Source organism: Asterias rubens, chromosome 13 (genome assembly GCF_902459465.1).
Source record: "Asterias rubens chromosome 13, eAstRub1.3, whole genome shotgun sequence".
In the NCBI taxonomy this organism is placed as follows: domain Eukaryota; kingdom Metazoa; phylum Echinodermata; class Asteroidea; order Forcipulatida; family Asteriidae; genus Asterias; species Asterias rubens.
Genome location: NC_047074.1, coordinates 8,511,263 through 8,534,097, shown reverse-complemented (window position 1 = coordinate 8,534,097; position 22,835 = coordinate 8,511,263). Strand labels below are relative to the sequence as shown.

The 22,835-nt window shown below is 38.8% G+C and overlaps 1 protein-coding gene across 1 annotated transcript; it reads left to right on the top strand.

The window, feature by feature from the left end:
• The first annotated feature begins 218 nt into the window (after window positions 1-218).
• On the top strand, window positions 219-19,112 carry LOC117298809 (elongation factor G, mitochondrial-like). Its single transcript, XM_033782143.1, has 20 exons — window positions 219-382; window positions 1,079-1,132; window positions 1,571-1,681; window positions 4,752-4,884; window positions 5,860-6,025; window positions 6,319-6,474; window positions 6,830-6,903; window positions 7,497-7,573; window positions 8,031-8,111; window positions 8,267-8,334; window positions 9,358-9,433; window positions 10,749-10,886; window positions 11,324-11,482; window positions 12,439-12,528; window positions 12,965-13,095; window positions 13,801-13,870; window positions 14,929-15,021; window positions 16,354-16,498; window positions 16,975-17,135; window positions 18,044-19,112. Exons 1-20 carry the CDS (start codon window positions 302-304, stop codon window positions 18,221-18,223), a joined length of 2,244 nt encoding a protein of 747 aa, XP_033638034.1. The 5' UTR covers window positions 219-301; the 3' UTR covers window positions 18,224-19,112.
• Window positions 19,113-22,835: the final 3,723 nt, after the last annotated feature.

Below are 22,835 nucleotides of genomic sequence, written 5' to 3'. Positions count from 1 at the left end.
TTGAGAATTTTTCTGCAAGCAGAAACACCCAGTATGGAGGAACATTGGTGGGGCATTAATTTTTTTTACCATGAAAATTTCTGTAGACAAATCTTAGGCTGACTACAGTAGGATACAGTGGAAATAAACCTTTTTCAACGCCTTTCAAATTTGGGAGGGCGCCCTCAATTGAGCAGTGACAAAATTGATTGCATAATTTGGACCCGGTGCCTCTGGATATGTGCATGCGGAGAATCCGGAAAGTCCCTGTTAAAAAAGACACCCGATCGCCGGAAAGTGTAAACAAAAAATCAATTTCAAGATGGGCATTATGAGGGCCACCCTCTTTCTGAACAGGGCAAGTAAAAGAAATGTCTTCAACACACTGGATCTCAGAAAAAAGGTTAAAAACTAACATGATTTTTTCCGTTCATTTGCGCAACAGCCTTTCCTTACATGTGTGTAAGCGATTTTGCGTGTATTTCCGACAGTTCGTTAATAAAAATTATTCGCTAGGCTCAACAAGAAGACGATTTCCATCTGGATCATACGATAATAACAGGACTTGATCATACGATAATAACAGGACATCCCAAACAATATCTTATTTTGAGTGAATCACTATTATAAAGTTTTATATTTATATAAATTAAAATTATAAAGTTTTAAAAAAAGTAGGACTAGGACTCAGGAGTGAAATGAAAGGGGAGGGTGGGGACCAAAACATTGCCAAATGTTGTAAAATTTGCAAATATATAACACTTAATATTTTAATAACTTTGATCCACAATTTAATTATATATGTATGTTAACTTTTGTTATTTACTGCTTACCACATACAATCGCGAATAATCGGATTTTAATTTGGACCAGTTACATGATTTTGAAACAGATAGAAATAGGTCTAGTTGCGACAACCTAACCCTCCTCCCGATGGCCGCTAGGGAGGAGGGTTGCGTTATCGCAACTAAAATGCATCCACATCAAAATTATCCTGTAAATTATTTAGTACTGGTTCCAAATGTTGTGTTATAAGCGGCATGCAGGTAATGTTAGTGAGAGTAAAAGCAATAAATTGTTCTTCCATTTGTATTTGTAGATTTTGTTCTCTATGGTCCGAAGCGCTTCCTCTGTCAGTGGCAACGTCGAACTAGTGAGTAGACATTTTCCCAAAGACTTTTGTTTATTTGTCATCTTCAGGAATAAGACTCACACTGCTGCATAATGATTGTGTATATTAAGTCTGTTTTTTATTGTATTTGAGGATAATCTTAGTGTTTCATAATGTAAGACCGTGGAGCAATTTGCTGGTTAGAAAAATACTTCAAATTCCTGTGATTGTTTTTAATCATTAGCTAACAACCATTCTAGTTCCTATTGTTGTTGTTTTTGTTTCTTTTTGATGCAGGTTCGCCCAAAATAGGCTAAAAGCCACTCTTGGTGAGGGGGCTACAATGTATAGCCTACCATGTTTACCAGAAGCAAATATTTTAAGGTTAAAATAACTAGGAGATTTTGGCCATGCCAGAAATTATCTTTTTTTAAAGTGTCACTGAATTATCATATCTGTTTATTCTTTTTTATTTATAAGGATGTACAAAAGATTCGCAACATTGGAATTTCAGCCCACATTGATTCAGGCAAAACGACATTAACAGAACGGCTTCTATTTTACACCGGCAGGATCAACAAGATGCACGAGGTAACAATTGCATCCCATTTTGGGATCAACAATTCCTTTAAAGGATTCGGGTACTTTTTAAAAATGACCTCAGATTCACATTAAACTTACAGGGTTTGAAGATAATGATAGTAGAAAGCTTCCTATCAAATATTACTTACTGAGGTGCTGAAGTTTTTTGAGAAATAAGTGAAACATGTCACAAAATAATTTTTTTCTCAATGAAATAACAATTATTTTAGCAGGTAAAAACATATTAAACAATTATGGTAGTTAACCATAACATACCATAGCCGGTTAATACATTTTTACCCCCGCATGCTAAAACTGAGACAGAAATTATTTGTGTGACAATGTTTTACTCATTTCTCAAAAACTACAGCACCTCAGAAAGTATTATTTTAAGGGAAGCTTTCTACTATATCTTCAAACTGTGTAAGTTTAATGTAAATCTGTGTTTTATGTTAGAAAAAAGAACATAGACCCTTCGAACTGAAAAAATGCTTTTACCAAGTGCTTTTCAATTAATGAAACACACTACTACAATCCAAAGGGTTTTCTCAATAAACATTATTAAGAGAACTTACCATTTGCCAACTCAGCTCTCCTCTGTGCCTCACCAGATCCAATCTGTGCTGTAGCATGCAAGCAAGAACTCTGACTGCCATGTGCCCATATCTAACTACACACACCTCACCCCACTGACTTAAAAACTGGTACTCTGGGCATCAATTCACTTTTCCCCACCTCAATTATTAAACTACCACTCTGTTCACTCATGTACACCAGTGAAATTCCCAAGACATTCCTGAGCGACTACACCCCACAGAACAAAAGACAGACCCAAACAATGCCTTTGTGCTTATATTGCAAGTACTGCTGCTGCACAGTAGCACTTGCACACCTGCCAAAACTATTTACAACCAAACACAGCAGGTGCTGCACAGTAGCGCTTGCACACCTGCCAAAACTATTTACAACCAAACACAGCAGGTGCTGCACAGTAGCGCTTGCACACCTGCCAAAACTATTTACAACCAAACACAGCAGGTGCTGCACAGTAGCGCTTGCACACCTGCCAAAACTATTTACAACCAAACACAGCAGGTGCTGCACAGTAGCGCTTGCACACCTGCCAAAACTATTTACAACCAAACACAGCAGGTGCTGCACAGTAGCGCTTGCACACCTGCCAAAACTATTTACAACCAAACACAGCAGGTGCTGCACAGTAGCGCTTGCACACCTGCCAAAACTATTTACAACCAAACACAGCAGGTTCTGCACAGTAGCGCTTGCACACCTGCCAAAACTATTTACAACCAAACACAGCAGGTTCTGCACAGTAGCGCTTGCACACCTGCCAAAACTATTTACAACCAAACACAGCAGGTGCTGCACAGTAGCGCTTGCACACCTGCCAAAACTATTTACAACCAAACACAGCAGGTGCTGCACAGTAGCGCTTGCACACCTGCCAAAACTATTTACAACCAAACACAGCAGGTGCTGCACAGTAGCGCTTGCACACCTGCCAAAACTATTTACAACCAAACACAGCAGGTGCTGCACAGTAGCGCTTGCACACCTGCCAAAACTATTTACAACCAAACACAGCAGGTTCTGCACAGTAGCGCTTGCACACCTGCCAAAACTATTTACAACCAAACACAGCAGGTTCTGCACAGTAGCGCTCGCACACCTGCCAAAACTATTTACAACCAAACACAGCAGGTGCTGCACAGTAGCGCTTGCACACCTGCCAAAACTATTTACAACCAAACACAGCAGGTGCTGCACAGTAGCGCTTGCACACCTGCCAAAACTATTTACAACCAAACACAGCAGGTGCTGCACAGTAGCGCTTGCACACCTGCCAAAACTATTTACAACCAAACACAGCAGGTGCTGCACAGTAGCGCTTGCACACCTGCCAAAACTATTTACAACCAAACACAGCAGGTGCTGCACAGTAGCGCTTGCACACCTGCCAAAACTATTTACAACCAAACACAGCAGGTGCTGCACAGTAGCGCTTGCACACCTGCCAAAACTATTTACAACCAAACACAGCAGGTGCTGCACAGTAGCGCTTGCACACCTGCCAAAACTATTTACAACCAAACACAGCAGGTGCTGCACAGTAGCGCCTGCAGTAGCACTTGCACAGTAGCACCTCCATCAGCATTTATTTACAGAAGCAAATCATGGCCCTTAATTTAGTGTACACAGAACATACAAAATAACAATTTCAATCATCTTCCATGGGTCTAGCTGTGACACCCAGTCACGCCCAGTGAAACCCAGTTCAAACTCGGCTTTTACTCTACATACTGGAACCCATCCTACGCCAGTCTAACCCGATTTCCCTGACCAAAACACCTTGTACTAAAAGTTAGAAACCCATAGGCCTAATTCTATAAGTTAACTTTCCTGCATGCAGCACTATTCATTGTCTAAAGATCAACCTTAACAGTATGCTTACTTAGAAGCAATATTTATGCTACCAACTTCTCTTCCACCCTTCCCCCCCCCCCCCACCCCCGGCGCTGAATACAGTGAACGTTTTCCCTTGTATAGCAGAGCAAAATGCTACACAAAATGTTACAGTTGCTACTCAGAAATCTCCATTAGCTACTCAATATTAGCATTCAGTGGACACAATGAAATCATTCACTGGAATGTAAAGACCCATTGGTTGTTAAAGGCAGTGGACATTTTTGGTAATTACTCTTGATTACAAGTAATGGGGAGAGGTTGATGGTATAAAACATTGTGAGAAACAGCTCCCTCTGAAGTGACGTAGTTTTTGAGAAAGAAGTAATTTTCCATGAATTTTAGGTCTCAAAATCAAGCATCAGAAAGCACACAACTACAGTTGACAAGGGAGTTTTTTCTTTTATTTTTATCTCGCAACTTCGACGACCGAGTGAGCTCAAATTTTCACAGGTTTGTTATTTTATGCATATGTTGAGATACACCAACTGTGAAGACTAGTCTTTGACAATTACCAATAGTGTCCACTGTCTTTAAAATCCAATGACGTCTTGTTTCAAACTTCCTATTTAAGATAATTTGAATGAATTTTCAGGTGAAGGGAAAGGACAATGTAGGCGCTACCATGGACTCGATGGAGCTAGAACGCCAGAGAGGCATCACCATACAGTCAGCAGCTACTCACGTTGAATGGAAAGATTACTCTGTTAATATCATCGACACCCCAGGTAGGGTTTGAACCAACCTCAGACCAACTCAATATTTTATCCATTTCATGGAAGTGTTTGTCTACACTCATCATGCAAATGGCCAAAGAGAGTGTCCTGGTCTAGAGTTTGGATTCGAGTCCCGGTCATTCATTTCTGGAGTTATCACCAATCTATTACCTTACCTTTAATAGATTTAGGCTAATGATTGCTTTAGGAAAAACAAGTGTGATTTTGGCTTCACCCATAACTTACCAAGGTTAAGATTCTTCTGGGTTTTTTTTTTCTTCAGAAATCCAAGCTTTCAATTATGAAAATTTTATTAAAAAATTTTGGAAACTTCTTATGATTTTCGTTCCCAGATTATTCAAAACTTTGCCAGGAATCCGACTTTGCAAAATGAAAATTTGACTAAAAGCAGAAGAATCTTGGAATGAAAATCAAAAAATTAGAACGAAAATTGTGAGTCAAAATTGTTATCTATTCCGATGTTCTGCCTTGAATGTCTTAGTTTTAGAAATTCGACAAAATGTAACATAAAAGTATCGTTTCTTATAACTGATCAGAACCAGAATATCAACACAGTCACAGCAGTCCTGATACTTCATGGAGGCAATGAACGGGATTGCGATGATGCCCTCTGTTCATTGCCTTGGTGCCTTTAAAATGCTCCTGTAGAAATGTACAATTTCGTCATAGGGTGCCTTTAATCAAGTAGAAAATGCCTTGGTGCCCTCGCCCTTTCAAACATGAAGCAAACAGACAATTGCTCTGAGTGACACATAAGATTGTTGTTGTAATAATTTTAAAATTTGAATGTTTGATAATAATTTTACAAATCTTATTTGGTTTGTTTGTAGTTGCTGGGCACCTCTGAAAAACAGTGTGTCACTGAGAGGTTTCTCCAGGATAAATAAGAAATAAATAAGTAAAATAATTTTGTTATAAGTTTCCGGTATCTTGCTACTCTACATATTCCATTTGTTTTCTGTCTAGGTCATGTTGACTTCACTGTGGAAGTGGAGAGAGCGTTGCGCGTACTAGATGGTGCTGTGCTTGTACTCTGTGCGGTCGGGGGAGTCCAAAGCCAGACCTTCACCGTCAACAGACAGATGAGGAGATACAATGTGCCTCGACTTGCTTTCATTAACAAACTAGACAGGTTGGTGAATATAAAGGGAAAGTTTGATCTTGATCCTTGAACACTCTCTAAAAACATTGCTGCTATCCTGGAGAGGTTGGGTTGCAAAATCCATTTGTGCTGTGTGCTTGTGGTGTCAATATTGTGCTTATCAGATTATGCTAATGTCAATTTCTCCTGAGAGGCAAAGAAAGTCTGTTAGTTTCTTCATCTTTTGTCCAAGAAGACTGTTTCCAGTTTCTGTTTGTTTTTCTTCATTTTCTGTGAAGTACAAACACACCAAGATTCATTGTTTTTTATGACACCTTATCCAGACTGAACGCCAATCCAAACCGCGTCTTGTCTCAGCTCCGAGCCAAGCTGAACCACAACGCTGCCTTTCTGCAGCTCCCCATCGGACTGGAGTCCAAGTGTAAAGGTGTGGTAGACCTCGTCCACAGACGAGCGATCTTGTTCGATGGAGAACAGGGGTAAGTCAGTGAGATTATTCCCCCGAAAAACTTCTTAAAAGGGTCAATGGATCAGTCTGTTCACTTTTGAAAGCATCAAGCAATCAAACAGGCCTGGAGTTTCATCTTTGAACATGTTGAAAGGCCCATGCGATTCTTATTTTGAAAAGGGCACTTCAACTGGAAAATCTTACTGTCAATTGGAAACTTTTGACAGGGCATCAAGGCCAAGACCAGGGGCAACAGAGGCCATGGGCTCTGTCGTCTGCATGTAATTCCATGCCTGATCAAATTGTTGAACATAGGATGGAGGGTAGTGGAAATTAAATTGTTGTTAATTTCAATTTTTGCGATTTCCCTCTTTTGCATCCTACAGACAGAATATCAGATTTGCAGACGTTCCACAAGAAATGCTGTCCGAGATGGAGGACAGACGTCAGGAAATGATTGGTATGTAGCTTCAAGTACTCAACCCACCCCTCCTCCCTCCAAGCTCTCTCTCTCTCTCTCTCAATGGACTTGACCTCAGTGCCCCACAGAGGATCAGCCACTGGAGTTAAAAGATTAGTTGTGCAGGTGGTTCATAGTCCATTGTTCAATTTATTTACACTCAATCATTTAAAAAGACAAAATATAAATTACAGCATTGCATTCTGCAAAGTGAAGGGGGAACCCCGTTTCAGCCTTTAGAGTAGGTGGCAACGTGCCCCTGGTGACAATACACCAATCCATCAGGCTCCGCCCACTTGAGCAAGAACACACTGAGGTCAAAGCGTTTTTGTTTCCCCACTGAGAGCCTCTAGTATTTTTTCTTTTGTTTTGTTTTCTACTTATGTTATTTTGTTTTTCTTGTGAGGCGCTGTGTTAATTGTAGAGTTATTGAGCCTCTCCAATGCCATTCTGCACAACTCTGTCGCACGCGCCAAGCATATGCAATGGGGCGGAGCTTAATGGATCGGTCTATTGATTTGGGTCGATAGCCCATATCAGTTAAGGGTAGCCCTCGCATTAAAGTGGCTGTCTGTTTTTGTTCTTGATTTCAGAGTGTGTCGCCAATGCAGATGAAGAGCTCGGCGACATGTTCCTTCAAGAGTTACAACCAAATGAAGACCAGATAAAGGTGAGGATTTTCTGAAAGTGTATAAAAAGTTATGACATTTGAGGATTTGTTTACACATATTGGGGACATCTGGAACTCTCTACCACTTATTCTTAGATCTTGTCTTTGTACCACATCATTCAAATCTCTTCTCAAAACTTATCTTATGTCACAGTTTTTCAAGGACTAATTTTTTTTTTTTTTTTTTTTTTGTTGTTGGTTTTTACTGCGCCTTGAACACCCAGCAGGGTGGATACGTGCGCATTACAAGTCTTACTATTATTATTATTTATTATTATGTAACTGCCCCATTTTCATTTAATTCTCTAACAATTTGAACCTCAATTGACCTTGGAGCTCCTGTTAAAGCGAAATTTTATGTCAAACAGCTATAAAAAGATGAGTGATAATAAATCAATTAAAATATGTAACAAAAAATCAGATGATATTTTAGTAATTTTCCTTTGTTTCCAATCAGGCTGCCATCCGTAGAGCGACCCTCAAACAGGCCTTCACGCCAGTCTTAGTCGGAACAGCTCTAAAGAACAAAGGAGTTCAGGTAAAATTAATTTAATTTCCCCCTCCCCCCAAAGAAATTTATATAAAAAAATTTAAAAAATATAAAAAATTTATAAAAGAAACTCTTTCGGAACTCTACCTTTTATTTAAATTGTGTCACTCATTGACCCGCCCTGTTTCAATGTTTTCTTGCAGCCCCTGCTGGATGCAGTCATTGACTATCTTCCAAACCCATCTGAAGTTGACAACTTTGCTTTCAACGAGTGAGTCAAGTTTGCCATATAATGCTCCTAGTTGATTAAGTAAAATGGAATTTTTTTAAAAGCACAGAGCGTCTTGGCTCAGTACTCTCCTGAACTAGACTTATTTAAATAGCACCATGGATGTACACAGTAATAGTTTTCAAGGTGCTGTGGCACATTGAGCAGCCAACCATGCCAGAAAGTACCGGGGCAAACCCCTTTTCATACATGCATTACACAAGACACCTGTGCCTTGAACACCCAGCAGGGTGGAAATGTGCGCATTACAAGTCTTACTATTATTACTGATCACTTGAACCCATTACTCCAATCCTTCACAATTTCCACTGGCTACCTGTTAAATCACGGATAGTTTTCAAACTCCTAACACTCACCTACAAATGCAAAAATGGATCAGCACCAGACTGTCTCCAGGAATTAATTCAACACTATCACCCTCCCCGACAACTTCGTTCCAGTTCAAAAGGTTCTCACGGCAGTTCCATTTCACACAAAATTCTACGGTCAACGCTCCTTCAAATATGCTTCTCCTAGACTATGGAACTCTCTACCCAACAATATCATAGACTGTGCCACGCTAGAAACATTTAAATCTAAACTTAAAATCCATCTTTTCAATCACAGAAGCACTTAGAGACTTTATTTTGTAATAGCGCTATATAAGTACTGTTAATAATAACACATGGGAGCTACCGCTTTATTTCCCATTCCCAAGGACGAAGCATCATGGTTTATTGTCTTGCATAGGGACACATGTGTCACAACCAGGATTCAAACCCACACGCTGCTGACCAGAAACACAGAGGTTGAATCCAGTGCGGTTAACCGCTCGGCCACGACACGCATTGTACAACAAAAATTTGTGTTCAATGTTAATGGTTGGAATCCAACTTAAAGTGTCAGAAATGTTTTGACAAGGAATTTTATACCCTGCTAATTTTTTGAACAGCTTAACGTAATGTTTCTTAAAATAACAAAATTTCTCCTTGATTCTTCAGCAATTTTTTTGTTTTTATGTAACAGTGAGAATGAGAAGCTAAAGATGAGTCCAGCTAGAGATGATTCCGACCCATTTGTTGCTCTCGCTTTTAAACTTGAGGTATGCTGCCCACATTTCATCACAAATTTAGATCATGAGTAGGACTATGACGGGAGGGAAATTTAGTAGGGCCTAGGGGTATATTTGTGACAGGTTCTAAAAAAATGAGTCGCTTGACGCAAAACCCGCTTTCCAGAGGGTGAATTTTATTTTATTTAATTTTTTTTTTTGTGTGGTTCTATGTTTCATTAATTAATTTTTTTTGTGTGGTTCTATGTTTCTTTAGGGTCTATATTTTTTACATTTTCTGAAGAAAAAAACGGTAAAGGTGAATAAAACATGTACTTTTTGTTCATCCCCTAGACATCAATATCCCCTAGACATCAATAGTTGAGGTTTTTATTTCCCCAGTATGGGTTATTTTCAGATTGTGACATAATATATTTTCAAAAGTTCATAGTACAACTGTATAAGATATGTCAAAATGAAGCTCCTTGAATGCTCTTTTCAGCTACGTATTAAACCCAATAGACCAATTGAATATGACATCACGCTGCTCAAATATCTGACCTACAAGATGGCGTCTGTGCGTGTGGGTGTGTGCGTGCATGTGCCGTAGAAATCAAACCGGGAATATTGCGTGCTGCGTGCTTCGATGATGTACGCATTTGGACGCGCATACAGTTTGCCCTACACGCTGGCGACTTTTCATAGCAAAAAGGGGTTATTCAATACGGTCTATATGTCAATTGTCCACCTTGTGACTCATTTTTGCAGAGCCCATAAACACTGAAAATATTGTCTAATCAGGTGTGTTTGTTCTAAATGAAATTGTTGGTGTCACAACTCGACGTTTTGATCAGTATGCTCTGATGGTCTTCAAGAGAAGACGATCTGAAATTGATCAGAGCACAGATCAAAATGTTGAGTTATTACAGCATAATAATAATAATAATACTAAAAATAACCGTATTTATAATGCGCCTTTTGCCAAAGGATACAAAGCGCCAGGAGTGGGGGGGAATTTTTAGATATAAGACCTAATTCTTAAGCACCATGTAATGGTTTACAAGGTGCTGTGGCGCAATATGCTGCCAATCCAGCCAGGAACACCGGGGCGAACCCCTTCTACACCAGCACCAGTTTTTTTTTAGACCCATCACAACTCGCAACAAGATTTCTGCCATTTTACCAATGGGAACCCTGCCAGATTAACCTGAAGTCATTTCAGTAACCTTAAGAATAACAAATACGTAATTCGTTGTGTATATATCATATATTGTCTTCACCAGGAAAAATTTCTCAATATGTAGTATTTGATTCAGCCATTTTAAAAACTGTTTTTAATTGCACTTTTATTTGTCTAAAAAAAAAGGCTGGAAGATTTGGTCAGTTGACCTACATGAGAGTGTACCAAGGCCATCTGAACAAGGGGCAGTATATTTATAACACAAGGACAAACAAGAAAGTCAAGGTGTCACGGCTTGTCCGCATGCATGCAGATAAAATGGAGGTAGGTCGTCATATTATGTCAGCATCATAAGAATTTTGTTTGTTTAACCTTACACAGATGTATATTTAAAGCACTGTATCAAGTTCTGTGAAAAGTTCCCCTGGCAAATCTCTCTAGTGGGATTCGAACAAGCAACTTTTGCATTGCTATACATGTAGCAGATGTCTTACTGCTAGAACACCAAGCCATGTATACTAGGTACTTTCCCAAAATCTGTGGAGAAATTCCACTCGCCCCATATTTGAACCAACCTTATAGGCAGCTCACATTTGCCTTTGATTTATTTATGTCTCATCTAATTATTATTGTAGTTCTTAATGTTTTTCAATTGACCATCTCTAGATATTAATACTTGTATACATTGTGTAAGTACAGATTAATCTCTACAGAAAGAATAATTGTGGTCGTATCAATTGAATTTTGATCTCCTTTGCAAGGATGTGAGTGAGATATTCGCAGGTGATATTAGCGCCCTCTTTGGTATTGATTGTGCCAGTGGTGACACATTCGTCTCTCGACCTAAATTCCAGTTGTCCATGGAATCTATGCATGTACCTGAACCAGTCATCTCTCTTGCCATGAGGCCGCAGAAAAAGGTAGGAGTCACAAAAAGTGTTTTTCGTCCAACTCTTTCTTGACCCCCTACTCTTTAGGCAACTTTCGCATATGTTGTGCCCCCGCCCTACTGTAGGGTTATCTTTCCTGCTAATTGACCTCCTAAACTTTGAGCAACTTTCCTGTTAGTTGCCCCCCTTCTCTTGGGGTGATTTGTCCTGCTTGTTGACCCTATACTCATGGGATAACTTTCCTGCTAGTTTACCCTATATGCTTGGGGCATTGTTCCTGCCAGTTAACCCCTACTCTTGGGGCAACTTTCCTGTTAGTTGCCCCCCTTCTCTTGGGGTGATGTTTCCTGCTTGTTGACCCTATACTCATGGGATAGCTTTCCTGCTAGTTGACCCTATATGCTTGGGGCATTGTTCCTGCTAGTTAACCTCTACTCTTGGGGCAACTTTTCTGCTAGTTGATCTCCTACTCTTTGGGCAACTTTCCTGCTAGTTGATCTCCTACTCTTGGAGCAACTTCCCTGCTAGTTGACCCCATACAGTTGCGGCATTGTTCCTGCTAGTTAACCCCTACTCTTGGGGCAACTTTCCTGCTATTTAACCCCCTACTCTTGGGGCAACTTTCCTACTAGTTGACCCCCTACTCTTGGGGCAACATTCCTGCTAGTTGACCATATTCTTGGGACAACTTTCCTGCTATTTGACCTCTACTCCTGGGGCTATTTTCCTGCTCGTTGGCCTCTACTCTCGGGGCAACTTTTCTACTAGTTGACCCTCTTCTCGTGGGGCAATTTTCTTGCTAGTTGACCTCCTACTATTGGGGCTTTTTCCCTGCTATTTAACCCCTTACTCTGTACTGTGAATCATCCAAATTGGTCCTGATAACAACTCTATAACAATCATTTTTTTTTACTAAATGTGTCAATTTATGTTTCTCATAATTACCAAGAATTAAACTTTAAAAAAATGTTTCATTCCTTCCTCAGACCGATGTTGACAACTTCTCCAAGGCCATTAACCGTTTCACTCGAGAAGATCCAACATTCACCGTTCACTTCGACAATGAGAGCAAGGAGGTATGCATCTACTAGTCTACTAAAAATGTTCAGTGTTTTTCATTTTCAAACATCCTCATTCACATGTTACAGGCTTAATGCTTCAAACAGTGTAATTTGCTTATTCTCTTAAAGGATTTATAATGGCAATCGCTGAAAAAACGATAAGATTCAAACTTTTTTCCTGATAATTACCAATATTGGTACAAAATCTGTTGACACCCTATTTGACGAGACCAGGCCTTAGATCTATCAGCAATACGCTTTATGTTCCTGGAACTCGCTTGGCCAGTTACTGAGATATGGCCTTTTCCAACATAGCACCAAGACTCTGGGAATTCACTTCCTGAAGACCTCCGACAAATGCACAACATCACTCACTTCCAGCAGAAACTATTACCACACAACCAAATATATATAGTACAGTGATTATTTGTTCTTGCTTGTCATTTTGCAGACTATCGTGTCTGGTATGGGAGAGCTTCACCTGGAGATCTACGCCCAGAGGATGGGTAATGAGTACAGCTGTCCTGTGGTAACAGGCAAACCCAAAGTGGCCTTTAGAGAGTCCATCACACGACCAGTAGAGTGAGCCATAATTCTTTTTCTTATCCTTTTTTTAACACGGCTACTTGAGTGGAAACAAAATTTATGTGAATGCAACTAAATCTTGTTTATAATGTGTTAGTTTAGTTATATAAAGTTATCATTTAGTTATATACTTGGTATTTGTGCACTTCTAACTATTCGTAATATTCGCTCAACAAATTAGGCCCCAACCTGAAGGTTTTGAAAAACTAGCTACACTCCTGCGAGCATTGACTTTGTGGGTCAAAATGACAATACTGTAATGGCATTTGTTGAATGTTGCTTTTTCTACACCTCCATGTTGCAACAAAACACAAAATTGAATTGCCTGAAGGGTTTATATAAGCCTACACCAAGTGTGTATTTAGATCAGCCATTGTACTTGAGAGAATGTTCCTACTTGTTTTCCAAGGGCCAAAAGTCATCTCTGCACAATACACTTAAATTCACTTGTTATATTTCACTTTCTCTTCTAAAGTGTTTCAAGTTTGTATATACTCAGCACCTTGAATACCTTATTTTGTAGATACGTGCGCTATATAAGACTTATTGTTATTTTAAACCATGCTTGGGGTTTTTATTGGTACTTATTGGTTACTGATATAGCGCCCTCTGTGGCTCTCTATTTGTGAAAGCTGGAGGCGGACAAATATTAGTTTATTTCAATAAAACATTGCTGTTTAATTTCTTGTTTGTCTTTCTTAGTTTTGATTTCCTTCACAAGAAGCAGTCAGGCGGAGCTGGGCAGTACGGAAAAGTCATCGGAACAATAGAGGTCAGTCGAAATGAGGCTGTGACAAATGTGTGTGTGTGATCGCAATGCAATCATTCACGCTACAGCGCCAATCGGAAATCTCATGGGCTGGGTTAGCCTGGGAAAAGCCTAGTTCTGCCTGGTTTAGTCTGTATGGAGTACAGAAACTCTGTTGTTAAAAAACTTTCCAAGGCTTTGGACCAAGTGAGTGCAATAATGCATGCTGAAGTACTCACACACAACCTAATGGGTTGGGATATATAGCCTGGAGAAAGCTCAATGGTAACTTGGTACAGTGTGTAGTGAATATCAAAGGCTATGGTGGTGACAAATTAGAGATGATTCATAATAAGGTTGGGTCAAGAAATTTGATAGGTGGAGTGTCTATTATGCATGCTTTGATGGTAAACTGAAAATTTCTTGAAATAATAAAAGAATGACTGTCTTTCAATAACACTGGAATGCATTCAAGTTCTGGATAATATACCAAAAAGAGGGTGTTGGTTCATTATCAAATTTATTATTGCTGTGTGTACTATATCATGTTAAATCTATATTAATATATTGTGTACCCCAGATGTGGGGCAACAGATCTACGGATCATAGTATGTATTTGCTTTTGTTGTTGTCCCTTGCCCATCTCGGGGTATATCGCTTGTATTTTGTTTTGTACTGTTATGGCAAATAAAATAATAATATTTAGATGAATTTTTCTACAGGTGGCTGTTGAATTTGTGCAAGTAACCGCCCAAATCAAAAATTTATAATAATTTTTAATTTAACATTGAGACCGTCTAAGAACTCACAGAACTCAAAGTAGAAGTCCCAGTCGGTTTTTTACCTTCCACCCAGGTAGTAATTAAAAGGCAGAACATTTCAGAACTGACAAATCTCTCAAAATCGGAAAAAAATACTCCGGGGTAGTAGAATAGATAGTAAGACAGTTCTCTCATGACCAAAATTACTTGGCACATGGTGTTACCGCAAACCAGTTTTGTATTTTTATTTCTCATTGCAAAAGATTTTTTTTAACAATTTAAAAAAAAATCATTAATTTTTGTTGTGTATCTGATTTCTAGCCTCTCCCTTCAGATTCGTACACCAAGATTGAGTTTCATGACGACACAGTAGGCACCAATATTCCTAAGCAGTTTGTTCCAGCAGTTGAAAAGGTTTGTACACAAGGCCTTAAAGATGATAGGTTAAATTTTTGCAAGCCGGTTTGATTTACAAGTTTAGGGAAAAAAACTAAATAGTTAATTTATTAAATGTATTTTCTAAGAAACACAGCCAAATACCCACGTAATTTTGTTTACGTTTCGACTAGTTTCACTAGTCATCCTCAGAACAAGGCACCACCAGTCGGGTGGTGGCGCTGGTGCCTGCTTCCACCACTGGATGGTGGTTTGGCCGAGTGTTAAGTAGTTATTTTTATAGACTTTAAGAAAGTTACCTGTTAAAGGCATAGCATGAAAACAATCTGATGGTGATAACTGGTAATTAATCAGAAACCAAAAATGAATTGCCTCAGAATTCGAACAAGAATCACGTCAATCAGCCATGTATAAACAGTTTGCATGCAGGTTAGATGTACTTTGTATATATCAATCATTATAGAGGACTAAAACGATCAAACAGTTCAAAATTCCAAAGGTATGCTTCATCTTTAAAGCCATTGGACACTTTTGGTAAACAGTATTGTCAAAAGGCCCACACTTCGTGTATCACAACTTATATATAAAATAACATACCTGTAAAAATTTAGGCTCAATCGGTCATTGGAGTCGGGAAAAAACCCACCCTTGTTTCGCTGTGTCATGACATGTGTTTACTATAATCCGTAATTATCGATGTCGAGAATTGATAATTGTTTTAATGTTTTCTTTAAAAGTAAAGCATTTCATGGAATAATATTTCAAGAGAAGTCTTTTACCATTACCTTCTGTAAACCCTGTAAGTTATAAATCTGTGAACTTTTTTTTTTTTTTCTGTGCCGAAAGTGTATAATGGCTTTAAGGTACGCTTCCAAAACATAAAGAACTTTCCAACCATGGTTGCTCGCTGCAGCCAACAGCCATGCCTCATAAACCAGATCACTGAAAAGAATTAATCAACAGCCACAGCCAAATGTGATAAATGTTTCAGAAAGTGTCACAATTTCTGCTAAGCAAAAAAAAACAGAAAACTTGTTACTGGCGATACATGCGCCATGGTTTTTAAGCTTAAAGATTTCCTAGAAACTTTCTGCTTAGCAAAAATAAAGGGAAAACCTGTTGCTGGCGACACATGTAACAAGGTGTTTAAGCTGAACAGTTTTCGTAGGATTTTTCTGCTAAGCAAAAATGAACAGAAAACCTGTTAATGGCGGTACATGTGACATGGTGTTTAAGCTAAAAGGTTTTCCTAGGATTTTTCTGCTAAGCAAGCAATAAACAGAAAAACTGTTACCGGCGGTACATGTAACATGTTTTTTTTTTTTTTTTTTGCCTGTTTTATCCTTATAGGGTTTCTTAGAAGGGGCAGAGAAAGGTCCTCAGATTGGGCAGAAGGTGACAGGTATCTGCATACGCCTTCAAGACGGACAGCATCACATGGTGGACTCCAGTGAGCTTTCATTCAGATTGGCCGGGCTGGGTGCTATCAGGGAAGGTAGGAACAAATGGTTTGCTTAATTCCTTTGGCTATAAACACCAAACAGTCTAGACTTTGTACTGGCCTCCATTCCTGGAATTTGATCTTTGAATCCATGAACACTTGTGTCCTTAAGCGAGACACTTCACCATGATGCTTCGTCCTATGGATGGGACATAAAGCTGTAGGCTCTGTGTGTTGTGAAATGCACGTAAAAGAACCCAGTGCACATTAATATCCCTAAGAGAAGGGGGTTTGCCCCGGTGTTCCTGGTCTGATTTGCAGCATATTGCGCCACAGCACCTTGTAAAGCATTACATGGTGCTAGAAAGGAATATCTCATACTTAGAATGCTCGACATACCTTGCAAGAATAAATACAGAGCGCTTTGAGACAACCTTAGGGGTGTGATAAAGCGATATAATAAGAACCTATAATTATTTTTATTATCTGGTCCAACTTAAAGCAATATTATCTTTTGTTCGTTATACCAGCAATGAGCGAAGTACAATGCCATGTCTTGGAGCCAATCATGAACGTTGAGGTCACAGCGCCCTCAGAGTTTCACGGAGCAGTTCTGTCAGGGATCAACAAACGCAATGGAGTCATCAGTGGGTCTGACGGAGGAGAGGGTTACTTCTCAATCACCTGTGACGTAAGTTGGAAGGGACTTTGCATCCATGCCGAGATAACAACCATTCATAATTATTATGGGGGCTAGTCGTCTTTACTTGCAGCTGAGTAGCTAAATTGCGAAGATCGTTGGTAAAACGTGGTCGAGTCGCACGCATGTTTAGGTGCCTTTTGGTAGTCGGCCACATCCGCTCATATACATGTACAACCACAGAGCACAGCCAGCGATCAGAAGTGTTCGTGTTTCTTGTGGCATACATTGTAGAAGAGAAGTAGTGCACGATTTTGATCATTTATGGCCTATGCCGGTAATCGAACCAGGGCCACAGTGCTGAGAGGCAAAGCGCTTTACGTTCTAGCCACCTGTACCATCCTAAGATACAGTAACGGGAAGGTTCTTTTCAACACCATGAAATTATCTCATGAGAGTTTACGCTCTGGAGAGGTCCTGAAGTGAATCAGATTTGATAATTTCATTTATAAGAAAGGGTAATGACATGTTACTGTGTGTTTCAGTATGTCATTGGGTGTGACATCAGTTTGCCCTCGAAATCACCAACAATCTCACAAGTGTATATATGGGTATATATTTCATTATGGTACCCGCTAAAAAAAAAAAAAAATCAAACTGCCCTAGCTTCCGGGCAATCTCGGTAGTCTAGTTGGTTAGACACTACTCTAGAATTGTAAAGGTCGTTGGTTCGAATCCCACGCGAGTAATTATGCCTGTGATTTTTTTCACAGAGCTCGGGAAAGTACCGAGTACGATATTCATGTGTTAAACCAAAATTACTATTCTTTATCCTCGATGCAAACTATTTAATCTCGCACGTCTTGGTTCCACACCCGAGGAGTTTGAGTTGCAAATGCTCCATCACCCCATGAATGTTTTGGCTAAACGCTTGGCTCTGATCTTCCATTCCTTTGCAGGTGCCACTTAATGATATGTTTGGGTATGCCACTGAACTTCGTTCAGCCACGCAGGGAAAAGGAGAATACAGCATGGAGTACAGTCACTACCAGCCGTGTAGACCAGCCGTGCAAGAGGGGCTTATACTACAATACCAAACAGATAATGGGTTGATCAAGACGGCAAAGAGGTCGAGGTGATGAACCATCAATGGCCATCCATCAATGGTACAGATTTCTTGGTTCTACATGTAGATATCAGAAGATGTTTTCAGTTATCATTTGAAATAGAATTCAGAGCATTTTGTGTGTGTCGTAGTCGGTGTGAATATGGGTCGAGCGGCCATTTAAGCTGTAGGCCTATGGCATATTCTAGCTTTCCCATTGGTTGAGCTGGTTTAACTTTGCCATACAGGCATGTCACATGGTATTGATACTACTAAGAGTGCGTGCACAGCAGACACGGATTTTGATTGAGCTCAGCATTCTCTATGTGCTACTTCTGTCACGGTTGTCAATCTCATAGACCTGCTTAGTGGGGGAATGGTTACCAGCCAAATGACAGTATGACTGGTATTATGTTTGACTGGTTCTCATCATACTTTTGCTTGCAGTAGAGAAAACGCTAAGCTATCTGATTGTGTGGAGACAGCTCAGTGAAGCTGGGCCAGGGAGATTTGCAATTTTAAGTTTAATATACTGAGTAACGATACTTCTAAGATTTTGAAAACACGTATCAGACCAGATTCCAGATAAACCAACATGGGAGAAACCCAAAAACTAAAACTTGCAAAAAATCTGTTCAAAACACAAACTCTTGGTCGATGCTTTCTCAAAAAATGAGACTGCCATGTTTGGTTCTGTTTTGATAGTTAGGTTGTACACACGTCAGCCACAGAGCTTCTGTACCAACAGCAACAAAATTCTTCCCTTATAATCTTTACTTTACAAAATTTTCCTTTTTTCCACAAGACCAAATATCATACATCAAGCGTCAAACCATAGTCAGTTAAATTAACATTCATAAATACCTCAGACAGTTTTGCTATTCCTAGTGGTGGAGAGCGCATCACGTGGGGGTGTTTAAACGGTTGATAATGACCAGCTGAACTCTGTTTATAACCGGTTAGTCTAAGTGCAAGACGTTTCTTGTTACGGGTGATGCGGGCGCTGTCGGTGAGTTGGCCACGCTGTGTGTGAAAGGAAAACGAGAACGTCTTGCACCAAGACTGTACGCGCACGAACGAATCCGGAAACTGTTGGAAATAGGCGTCTCAGTCATAACAGTACAACACACGGACGTACAGAGCTCAAGCACATCCAAAAACATTAAGTTTTACACAGTTTCTTACTTTATCGATGAATGGGAATAAAAGAGTAGTGACTCCTTAAACGGCCGTTTAAAACCTTGCAGGGTTGTTGCCGTTCGATAAGGCCCTCGCCTTCTGCTCAGGCCTTTTTTACCTGGCAACAACCCTCCCAGTTTTAAACGGCCGTCAAAGAACTCGTCGCTACCCTTTTATTCCCTTATCAAAGAATTAGAACAAACTCTTGCTTTTTTAACTAAAACATTTCACTCAAAAGTAACAGACAGTATATAGTAAGATTTTTAACTTAAATTTTCATATTGAAAATTATGAATAAAAAGCAGCAACACACATAAATATTATAAATGCGTTTTACTCATTTAATTGCAAGAGCACTTGGGAAAGCATGACATATCGGACATACTTTACAAATTTAGGCAATTTACAACGCTGGGGTTTTGATTTTGTAACTCCAAAACTTGGCAAACATTGCGTTAGAATAATTTCTAGTCTTAAGTGTCTATATAATGTGTACATTACATTTGTTTTCCTAGACCCAAATCATAGAGCTACTTAAGCAGAGGATGTTGCTAAACTGTTTTCTGCTAAGCGAAAATGAGCAGGGTACCAGCTGCAGATGGTACATCATGTGACATACTATTTTGGCTGGTAACCTTATTCCTCTAAGCATGTTTCTTGTGCTCAGCAACTTGTTTTGCTGAAGAAGATCTATGAAATTGGACCCTGATTTGTACATGAAATAATAATAAACAATAATTATATGCAACAACAAGTCACATCTCTGATTTTTAGTGAAGAGTTTATAAAAAAAAAATGAGTTATTCTAAACAAAAATCTATAAATCCTCAATAGGCTATTAATTCCCTATTACCGATACAGTAGTATTATGTACAATAATTGTATTCCCCTTAAAAATTTAATACAAAAATACATAAGTTACAGATAAATGCTGTCTTCTATTATGACAACATTTTGCTAAAACTGTTTTTTATAATTCAAGTAATTCAGTGATGAAAGATCCGTTGTCATCGATTTTAAGGAACTATCAGTTCTCAATTGCATTTTCTTAACAAGCTAAGGATGCAAAACTATACACTATTTTTCTCAAACACTCCTTGAGCCTCCAAAATTTCCTCGAAAGAAAACAATCACCAAATTGAAAAAAAAAAGTTGTCCACATTGTGTCCGAACCCCCTAGTTTTGTATTTCAACCACAGTACAGTATATCAACATGAATTGTAACATCTGAAACTGGGTGCGTTTGTTTAGCTTCCCTGGGTCGACCCCGGTGTGTGTCTTTTTTTTGTTTCTTTTTTTTTCAAAACGAACGTGGGAAATTATCTACACACATTGGTTCTGGGATAAAAAAACGCTACACACCGGGGTCGACCGGGGGAAGCTAAACGAACGCACCCTTAAATAAGGGGGATCCCCTTTCGAATTCGTCAAATCGCACCCCTGAACAAATTAAGCATACATTATATTTATTTTGGTGTTACCCATATACATCGAGAAGTCTGTGAGCACTGTATACTCGGTACTTCATGAGTTCTGTGAAATACTGAATATACAGTGCAAACACAACGGTGTATACTTATGGGTAAAACCAAAATAAATATTCTTTAACCATGATGCAAATTTAACATCTATTAAGTATGCATTGCTTTATATAATACAGAAAAACCTAAAACTAATTGTATGTTAATATCCTCATTAATAAGAACCCCATCTCGTTAACATCCATGTATGCATACATTACTTGCTTACTTTGTGAATTTAATTTTAAAAACAAATTACAGCAGTATCTGTTATGTACACAAAATTGCCTTCAAAGACATGTTTAATGAATAAATTGCTAACTAAAACACAGGTAACTCATTCATTTATGCATAGTATGCAAAGGATATGCAAAGGTTTTTGCTTAAAAAGGTATGCATTTGTTTATCACTCTTAAATGTAATGGCAATAACAACTTACTTATTTACAAGTACTGCAGCTTTCATAATATAAAGCATTTTGAGAGTTTTTTTTACAATGAAAGAATGTGGTAATAGAAAATTATTATACCAGTTTTTATCCCCCAAGATCTGAGAAACATTTCAGTCAGATAAATGTACACTTCTCAGATTGTGTATTCCAATTATGGATTGTTATTTCTGCTTGGACATAATTGCTCCAGATTTTTGGTGATATCTTGAAAATGCTACCACCTTCCGAAATCAAATTTCCAGTTTTACTGTATAGAATTAAAGCAATGGAAAAGTACCAAAAACTAAATCTACAAGTGAAACTCAAGTGAACCTCTTAACAGTGATTGCTGCATATAACACACACACAAAACTAAAGCTCTCCACATCCAAGCATTTTAGCATAAAACAGGATCCCAGCTATTGTTAAACATGCCCTGTGGTTTTATTCTCAGCAAAGGCCAGACAATCCTCTACTGGCTGCCATGTGAAATACTATCCCCTAGAAAAAACAGAGTTGCTGATAACTAATTGAGAGGAAAATCAAACAACCATGCGAGTTTATCTTTGATGCCTTACTGGTTTCCTTTGTATCAAGATTTGATCACAAAGCAACTCAGGGTCATAGGCAAAAATGAAGTTGAAAGCTATTTGGGATATTATTTCACAACCTGAACAAAGTGTTTCACCAGAAAACCTTCAGATTGGAGGTTCGTTGATTCCTTTTAACTTTAAAAGATCAAACTTGAATGGGAAGGAAGGTCACAGCGTATAGGCTTCATTGATGGCTGCATTTTGTTTTGAATGAAATCCTTTTTGGCGATCCCATGGAAAACATGTGAACTTTATTTTTCACTGATGAGAAATTTCGGGGGACCTTGTAGAGGTTGGACTTATCAGTGAAAACCTTTTGATTGAGTTTTAGAGTGGATTAATGTTGACAAAGTCTCTGCACTTAAAAGCAGTGGACACTATTGGTAATTACTCAAAATAATTATTAGCATAAAACCTTACTTGGTGATGAGTAATGGGGAGATATTGATGGTATAAAACATTGTGAGAAACGGCTCCCTGTGAATTGCCATAGTTTTCGAGAAAGAAGTAATTTTGCACGAATTTGATTTCGAGACCTCATGATTTAGAATTTGAGGTCTCTAAATCAACCATCTCAATGCACACAACTTCGAGTGACAAGGGTGGTTTTTTTAAATTTATATCTCGCAACTTCGACGACCAATTGAGCTCAAATTTTCACAGGTTTGTTATTTTATGCACATGTTGAGATACACCAAATGAGAAGACTGGTCTTTGAAAATTACCAATAGTGTCCACTGTCTAGAAGACCAATGAAAGTTTTTGTTATTCAATCTCTTATGATGTTCTGGTCATGGTCTCCACAAACGACAATTCCAAGCAATCTCAAAGTTTTGTAAATGTGTGAACATTATTGCTTCTTGATCCGTCATAAAACTAGAGACCAAATTTTGTTTTGATAACCTACTACATTAATCCCATTGA

Coding starts and splice junctions, on each gene's coding strand:
- LOC117298809 (XM_033782143.1), top strand. CDS start 302: ATGGGCATTATGAGGGCCACCCTCTTTCTGAACAGGGCAAGTAAAAGA. Junction 7,574..8,030: donor CAAATGAAGACCAGATAAAG/GTGAGGATTTTC, acceptor GTTTCCAATCAG/GCTGCCATCCGTAGAGCGAC. Junction 10,887..11,323: donor TGCATGCAGATAAAATGGAG/GTAGGTCGTCAT, acceptor CTCCTTTGCAAG/GATGTGAGTGAGATATTCGC.